The 8,361-nt window shown below is 27.4% G+C and overlaps 6 protein-coding genes across 6 annotated transcripts; 5 read left to right on the top strand and 1 right to left on the bottom strand.

Annotated features, from left to right (window-relative positions):
* Nucleotides 1-45: 45 nt before the first annotated feature.
* Nucleotides 46-2,032, bottom strand: ENU1_041110 (hypothetical protein; the record flags this gene model as incomplete). The annotated part of the gene is made up of 2 exons (XM_008857558.1): nt 46-93; nt 149-2,032. 2 exons carry the CDS (start codon nt 2,030-2,032, stop codon nt 46-48), a joined length of 1,932 nt encoding a protein of 643 aa, XP_008855780.1.
* A 373-nt stretch (nt 2,033-2,405) lies between these two features.
* ENU1_041100 (PRELI family protein) lies at nt 2,406-3,059 on the top strand (the record flags this gene model as incomplete). The annotated part of the gene is made up of 1 exon (XM_008857557.1): nt 2,406-3,059. The coding sequence occupies one exon, from the start codon at nt 2,406-2,408 to the stop codon at nt 3,057-3,059; it is 654 nt and encodes a 217-aa protein (XP_008855779.1).
* A 94-nt stretch (nt 3,060-3,153) lies between these two features.
* ENU1_041090 (hypothetical protein) lies at nt 3,154-3,975 on the top strand (the record flags this gene model as incomplete). Its single annotated transcript, XM_008857556.1, has 1 exon — nt 3,154-3,975. One exon carries the CDS (start codon nt 3,154-3,156, stop codon nt 3,973-3,975), a length of 822 nt encoding a protein of 273 aa, XP_008855778.1.
* Nucleotides 3,976-4,297: 322 nt separating this feature from the next.
* Nucleotides 4,298-4,924, top strand: ENU1_041080 (Rab family GTPase; the record flags this gene model as incomplete). Its single annotated transcript, XM_008857555.1, has 1 exon — nt 4,298-4,924. One exon carries the CDS (start codon nt 4,298-4,300, stop codon nt 4,922-4,924), a length of 627 nt encoding a protein of 208 aa, XP_008855777.1.
* A 125-nt stretch (nt 4,925-5,049) lies between these two features.
* Nucleotides 5,050-5,991, top strand: ENU1_041070 (hypothetical protein; the record flags this gene model as incomplete). Its single annotated transcript, XM_008857554.1, has 1 exon — nt 5,050-5,991. One exon carries the CDS (start codon nt 5,050-5,052, stop codon nt 5,989-5,991), a length of 942 nt encoding a protein of 313 aa, XP_008855776.1.
* A 353-nt stretch (nt 5,992-6,344) lies between these two features.
* Nucleotides 6,345-7,619, top strand: ENU1_041060 (hypothetical protein; the record flags this gene model as incomplete). The annotated part of the gene is made up of 1 exon (XM_008857553.1): nt 6,345-7,619. One exon carries the CDS (start codon nt 6,345-6,347, stop codon nt 7,617-7,619), a length of 1,275 nt encoding a protein of 424 aa, XP_008855775.1.
* Between the last annotated feature and the right edge of the window lie 742 nt (nt 7,620-8,361).

Here is an 8,361-nt window from a genome sequence, read left to right as displayed (position 1 = left end):
TTTGTTCTTCTTTAATTTGTTCTTCTTTAACTGGTTCTTCTGTAACTATCTCTTGAACCACTTCTTCTTTAACTTTTTCTTGAATTGGTTCTTCTGAAGTGCTTTCTTTTGTTTCTTCTTTAATTGGCTCTGCATAATTTTCATCAACTCCTTCTTGAGCTTGTTCTTCTTTGATGCTTTGAGCCTGTTCTTCGATAATATTTTCTTGAGGTAACTCTTCTGTAACTGGGTTTGAAATAACCTCTTCTTTTATTATTTCTTGAGACTCTTGTTCAGTTACTTCTTGAAGGCTTTCTGGATGATAACCTTCTGCTTCTTTTTGTGTCTCTAAGTAAACTTCTTCTTTTGGTTGTTCTTCTGTTTCAATATTTTCTTCAGTTACTAAGTTTTGTGAAGGAGTTTCTTCATAAGTTGGTTTTTCATGAATATCTTCTATTATCAAGTCAGGTTGTTTCGTTTCAGTTATAACCGAACTATCTTGTTGTTCGTTTTGTTGCTCTTCTTGGATTGTTTCATCTCTCTGGACATCTTGGTTAATTTCTTCATATTGTTGATTTTCTCCTGTATAATCATCTGCAGGAGGATCTTCTACGTGATATTTTTTAGTGTTATGGTCATATACATAATAATATCCATCTTCTCCATAATACGATTCTCCATAATACACGTCTTCATAATAAGCTTCTTCTTCTTCTATAATCTGGGTAGGTTGATCTCCAACTACAGTCATTGACCTATCTCTATTTGAACGGTCAGGAATATCTTCATTAGTTAAACTTGCAGATAGTCTTGGTTGCTTACTTTTTCTTGGAGCAGGAACAGGAGGAGGAATAAGATCTTCAGTAGAAGATTGAGTTAATTGTTCTTGAGGAGTGGCGTCAGTAGGAATTGGTGGTAATGCCTTTTTTCTTTTACCATGAACTTTAGGTGGAAGTGGAGGCAATGGAGCTAGTTCTGGAGGTAAGTCAACTGCTTTAATATAGTTAATAAGTTGAGTCTGCCAGTTATCATTAATTTCAGGATTAATATCTCTATTAGTTGCAACACAACCAATTAACTGAGATTGTCCACTTTTTTTATCTTTTTTTCTAGTGATTAATGCATTAAAAGGGGCGGGATAATCTTTAAAATATTGTGAGTATTTTGTCATATCATCATCACTCATATTGTCTTTTAGAGTTAATGTTTCTATTGAATCAAAAAATCCAGTTAAAAGGATAACTAAATTTGAAGCAAATTCTTTTTCTACATGTAATTCACAAATAAATAATTTTCCAGATTGAGAAAAAACACAACGATATCCAGGAGGTGTTCTAAGAACATTTGTAATCATAAGATGAAACTTCTCATCAAAGAAAGCTTTATTAATAATATCAATTGGTTTATTTGTTTTTATTTTAATAATTGTAAACATTTGACTTTCCATTTGATCTATCTTTCTAACAAATTCTTTCATATATGGTCTAAACCCATAAACAATTGGTGCTTCATCATCTTTAAAATCATTAGGAGATGTAGTTAAATGTAATTGGTCAATCATATTAAATATTTCAAAATAGTTTTTTTTAACGAGAGAAGGCATGTTAAGAAGGTCTGTGTATTCTTCAAATCCATTAATAGTCTCTTTATTAATCATTGGTTTTATAATTTCAATTGAATGTTGTTTTTTGCCGTATATAACAAATTCGCTCTGATTTTTATTTTCATTTACTAAACAAAAGTGTAAGTCATTTGTTGATGGATGTCTAAATTGAATTGCTAAATAATGAGTAACTAATTGTTGAATATTTGCATCACCAATACATTCAACTTTTGAAGTTAAATAAACATAGTTTTTAAATTCATTTTTAAGATGAGGACCAACAAGTTTAAGTTTTTCGGGATTGCTTTTACATGTTATAAATTGTTTCTTTTCAAATTTGAGTGATCCTCGTGATAATCCAAGTTTCTCTTCAATATGTTCTAAAATAGGTTCGTTTTGGAGTAGTACTTGATAAATCGGTTTATCAATCTTGATTGACTCCGTTTTCATTCTGTTTTTTTTTCTTGTCTTTTTTTTAGTTTAACCACTTTTTTCAGTTTTTCTTGAATTTTTTTATAACTTTCCATCGGTTCTGATATTTTTAGATGATTCTTGGAGCATCTTAGTATGAACTTCCATTATAAGTCTTTAATCTTTTTAATTCTTTTTCAGTTCTATTTGTTTTGATGATTTGATGACAAGATTTTTCTTAAAACTCAGTGGATGTAAACTTGGAATTTTTTTATAATTAAAAATAATCTTTGACTTTTTAAATTTGAAACAACTTGAAAAAGAAAATCTGTCTTTTAATTCAAGTGAAAAGACAAAAAGATTTAAACAAAAATTGATAGCTATAATGGTTGTCTGTCGTTAGTAATTAAAAATGAAAGAAAAAATGATGAAAGAAACATGTTATTCATATTCTTGGGACTTAGTCTCTAGTGTTTATCTTCAAAGATATCCAACAACACCACTTTTTCCAATGCTTTTAAACCATGAAATTAGTCTTATTAGATGGAAAGTAGAAGATGGTTTATTTTATTGTGAAAAAAGATCAACTATGTTCGTTCCTGTTCCTAAAGTTTTACAAAAGGTTTCTAAAGTTGACCATTGTTATATTTATCAGAATTTAGTTATTGATATTCCTCACCAAATTATGAAAGAATCTTCATGGAATAGAGTAGATGCTAAAACATATCATATGTTAGAAAATGCAATTTGGAGTGGTGATGAAAATGGACATACCCAATTTAGTGTAGACTCAATAATTTCTATTTCACCTAAAATTCCAAAACCTGTTGCAAAACCTGTATTAAAAAGAGTGGTTAAAGAGTTTAATAATGGGTATGACCTGGCACGAAAAGTTGACAAGGTGATGATTGAAGATTTTGAAGATAAGATTACATCACTTGTTAAATCAATTAGAGAATTTTGTGATCGACAAATGGAACACCAACACCTTTTTGTTGATTTAGACTTTAGTACATCTTTTGAATATTGCTTTGAATTACCAGAACTCACTGGAAAGTATATTTAAGGTAATTTAACATCAAGTGCTGTTTTATTTTTTACAATTCAAAAATAATTTAAAGTGTTGAATCTTTAAAAAGATGAAAACTAAAAAAAATACAATGTCTGAAAAGAAAAGCAAAAAGGCTTCAAAAACACCACAAGTTATTGATAACACAAACTCAACATTTAACCTGACTTTTGAAAAAAATAAAGAATTTGATTTTAGTGATGATGATGAAAAAGATGATCAAGTAGAAGTCGATCCTTCTACTAGTGAAATACCTAAAAGAAAAATTAGTATTGTATTAAATGATGCACCAACTTTAAGGAAAAGCAACACGTCACGTATTTCTACACTTCCACCATCAAAAACTAGATCTTCTCTTACAGCTAAAAATGATTTTGAAAAAGGTATTGATGCATTTGAATTGGGTGATTATAATAAGGCTGTACAATATTTCTTTGGTTATGCTACTACAACAGAAAAGAAAAAAGAAACTCAACTATGTTTATCTTACCAACTTGCTTGTAATATTATTCATAGAATTATGTCTGCACCAGGAACTATTGATGTTTATTTGGCTAGTATTTTAATTTGTTTACCATTACTTCCTCCTCACCGAAGAGTTGTTTTACGAATAGCAAAAAATATTTTTATTAAAGAGAATATTCAACTCCCAGAGAATTTACGAATATTTAGTGGTATTTCAGAAGAAGTAAATTCATCTCGTCAACCATTAAATGGTATTTGTTGTCATTGTAAAAAAGAAGTTTCATTAATTAGAAGTCAATGTGATTGTGGAAAAGAAAGAATTTTTGATTGTATATCTTTCACTCCAGCTGGTGAAAACCCAGTGAAATGCGAAAAATGTGGGGCTATCTTTTCACAAGGCGAAAGTTGTGTATTTTGTAAAGGAACTTGTCATCCTCTCACCCTTTAATCACACATTTTTTTGTCTTATTTTGTTGTTTTTGTACAAATTGAAGTAAATAAAAATTAATATGAAACAACCAAAAAGAACTTTAAAAGATTTAATAGATTAATGTCACTTGAAGATCTTTAAAGAAAAGACAATTCTGTCCCAAAAGCAAAAAAGAAGAAAGAAAAAATAGGAAATAATAGTACGTGTTTACATAAAATGTGAATTGAAAAAATGAAAAAAAAGATTTAAGGAAAAGGATAAGAGAGAAAAAAATAAATAAAAAAAAAGGAGAATAAAAAAGAAGAAAAAGAAACTGATACAACTGAAAAATCAGATATCAATGTCAAGAGGTAATTACGATCATCTTTTTAAGATTTTAATCATTGGGGAATCTGGTGTAGGAAAGACTGCTATTATGCAAAGGTTCTGTGAGAATACATTTGAGCCAGTATATATTTCAACTGTAGGTGTTGACTTTAAACCAAAAGTAATTAAAGTAGGAAATAAAACTGTCAAAATGCAGTTATGGGATACTGCTGGACAAGATAGATTTAGAAATATTACAGCAAGTTATTATAGAGGTACTCAAGGAGTATTAATTGTTTATGACGTTACTGATCGTGCTTCTTTTGATAAAGTATCATCATGGTTCACTGAAGTTCGTGATCGTACTGAAAATGATCCACCCGTTATTATTTTAGTAGGAAATAAGACTGATCTTATGGACCATGCAGCCGTTAAGCAAGAAGCTGTTGAACAATTAGCCAGACAATTAGGTGGTGTTCAAACCTTCACATGCTCTGCTAAAGATGGTTCTGGTATTGATGAAGTTTTCAATGCACTTACTCAAGCCATTATTTCTAAAGTTGGATGTGCTCCTGGAAAGAAGGAAGATCCTAGTGTTGTTCAATTAGGTGGTAAAGGTGGTTCACAACCAGCACAAAAGAGTGAAGGTGGTTGTTGTTAAAATGATTTCTCTTCTTTGAAATACAAAAATTTACTTTTTTATTATCACTAATAAAACTCTTTCGTTTTCTTCTTGAAAAAAAATTTAAAAAATCAAATAGAAAGAAATTCTATTAATTTTAAATTATGGCTATTGAGTGTAGTGAAACTATTACACAAACTTTTAAAGGATATTTGTCTGAAGACTGGATGTTTTATTGTTGTAGTGAAGAAATATCTTTATATGACTATAACCCATCAACTCAACAACTAGAATTTGTTGGTGTTTGTGGAAATTTTGTATTTTTAAAAACGTTAGTACAACAACGAATTGCTATTGCAATTAAAGATTCATTACGACCATTACTATTTATTTTCAGAGAAATTGATCCATTGTGTACTCTTCAATTAGAGAGTTATACTATTACTTTTAATAATAATGGAAATTTATTTTCATTAGTATTTATTGACGACGAAATATGTAAACAATGTTTTGCTTGTATTCAAAACCAAGTCATAAAACACTTTAATAAATATTTAAAACGAACACATCTCACTCCAGAAGAAGCTCGAAATAAAGCAATAAAAGTTGAAGAAGTTGCTGATAATGCAATGACATTTGGAAGTGATAAAGATAAAATTCAACATTATTTGAATTGTACTTTACCTTATTATTGTCTCCCAAATCCTTTTAAACGATTGGGTGTACCACAAACAGTGTCTTTAGACCAAGCCTTACCACCTGAAATAGTTATTCCTGATCCAAAAGTTGACCAAAGACATGGAATGGGAATTAATCCACCAATTATTCCTATTCTAACTTTGCAAGAAATACGTCATGAAAGTACATGTAGTCCTGATAATTCTTCGGAACAAGATCCTTTCAATTCAGAATCAGCTAGTTCAAGAAAGGTTGGTCGGATGACAGTTTCTGAACTTAAAATAAAAATTGTTAGAGGATCAACATTTGACACAGGTTCTTCTCGAACATTAAATGGAAATAGTTTATTTCCAAGAATGCCTACATCCCCTAGATCTATCTTGTCTCCACGTTCAAACTCTCAATCTAAAAAATCTCCAGATAATTAATAATTGTTTCTCTTCGTTCTGAAAGAATTTGAAGTATTTTCTTTATTTTTTTTTCAATTTTTTTATTCTTTAATTTTTTTGTTGTGAATAAAACCCCTTTTTTTAGATTAAAAGAAATGATGAATAGAACCTCGAATTTCACAGAACGAATAAATGAGTTTATCTTTGTTTGTAATGAAAGTAATTTATTAGATTGATATGAAATGAAAAGACAAGTTATTTATAAATTAGATGAAATTACAAGAGTTTAAAGATGGGTGTAAAGGAACTGGGTTAACAACAAATGAAATAAATGTTTGTTAAATTTTAAGAATAAAAAAGAAAAGAAGAAATAAATATTGAAAGAATAGAAAATGCATTCGATTATGGCAATACTTGGATTTTATGGAGTCAGTGATGAATATATTTTATCAAAAATAATAGATGATATTGACAATGGGACAGTTTCAATAGCAAACAAATACCAAATGAATGAAGTTGTAATGATATTAAGATTTCTCAAGAAACAGTCAACTCATTTACCTCAGATTGAATTTAAGAAAATTACATCAAAAGAAGAACGATTTTGGAATATGATTAAAGAAGTTGATTTGAGTAGAATGAATGATCAAGAAAAAGAAGAATATTGTGTTGAATATATTAATGGATTTGGATTTAGAAATATTCGTGAATGGATAAAGAAAATAAAAACACCATATTATTCATATGCATTTTCTGTAATACAATATATTCTTGTTAAAACAAATCATTATGATAATATATATGAAATATTATACATTTTTAATACACCTGAAAAAGTTCAACATGATACTTTTATTTCATTATTTGAAGAACTATTTGTTACAATAAGAACTCAGTGTCACCTTGATTCTTTTATTAAAATTATTGGGTTATGTGTTGATACTCCAAAATATTTTTCAAGAAAACAAATTCTTTTAATTAATGAAATTTATGATACTTGTCAGAAAGTTAAAGGAGTTGTTAATTCAAATGAATCAGAAACATCACTATTTGATAAAAATATATTAATGGAAGTTAAAGAAAGGGCTCAACAGCGATATGATGAGATGAAAAGAAAACAAGAGATAGAAGAACAGATGAGAAAGAAAAGACAAGAAGAAACAAAACGAGAAAGATCTCATTCTAGACATTCAACAGAAACACAACTTAAGTCGTTGTATTTAGAAGATACATCTGAAAGAAATAAAAAAGAAAATTATTATCATAGATTGTCTAGTAGAAAATATGAAGAAGAAAAGAAAAAAGTATTTTCATTAGATGATTTACCTGGATTTGGGACAAATGAATTAAGAGTATTTGATGAAAAAAAAGGAAGTAAAGAAACAACACAAAACAAAGAAGTTAGTGGATCATTATTACCTGAATCAAGTGAAGATGAAATGTTTGACATAAAAGATATGAAACATCATCAAAATATATCTATTTTATTAAAAAGACCAAAAGAAGGTATTAAATATATTCAAGAAGCAATTGAAATTGGAGGTATACAATCATATTCATATGAAAATCAAATGAAAGAGTTAATGATAGAATTTGAAACTCCACAAGACTTACAAATGTTTTTAAGAACAAGAATAATTGGAGGAACAAATTCTAAAACATTTTAAAAAGTTGTTCAAATAATTATATGTTATTATTTTAAAACATTAAAATTGTTAAATATATTAGTTTTATTTAACAAACTACTTTATAGAAGAAATCTTGATTAAATATGTAATTTAGATATTAAAAAATGAGTGTAAGTATTGCTCATTAATATACTTTATTAGTCATTCTGAAGTAAATAAAAAAAATTGTTCTTCATCAAAAATTTATATATCTCTGTATTAGTTTTAAAAACACTCTTCTTCTTTGTTTATTTATTTTAAGAAATAATAATTAATAAATTAAATTTTTATTAATGAAAATTTATTTATATTTTGTAAAAAAAACAACTCCTTAATACTTTTAGTTTAAAGTAATTTATTATAACAACATTATTATTATTTTCTTTCATTACTACGATTTTTAAGAGAAATTTATTTTAAATGTCATTATTCTACAATTTGAATAATACTAAAATTGTTGGATGTACTTTGCTTAGAAGAATAATTTTTTTATTAATTTTATTCAATCAAATATTTATTAATTGTATTGATTAATAACTAAAAATAAATTATTTGAATGATTTATTATCTACTTTCTATTTAACTCTAACACTTTTCTCTTTTTTATTAATATAGTTTTAAAAGCAATTTGTAAGTGTTCATTGTAATAAATATATATTTCGACTGAAAAATTGAGTTAATTTATTAAATTTATTTTTCTCAAAAAAGAGAAATTTCTTTTAATTCATTATCTTTCCATTGA

The sequence above is a fragment of the Entamoeba nuttalli genome (assembly GCF_000257125.1).
Source record: "Entamoeba nuttalli P19 unplaced genomic scaffold asmbl_2767, whole genome shotgun sequence".
Classification (NCBI taxonomy): Eukaryota; Evosea; order Mastigamoebida; family Endamoebidae; genus Entamoeba; species Entamoeba nuttalli.
This window is presented reverse-complemented; position numbering and strand designations above follow the sequence as displayed.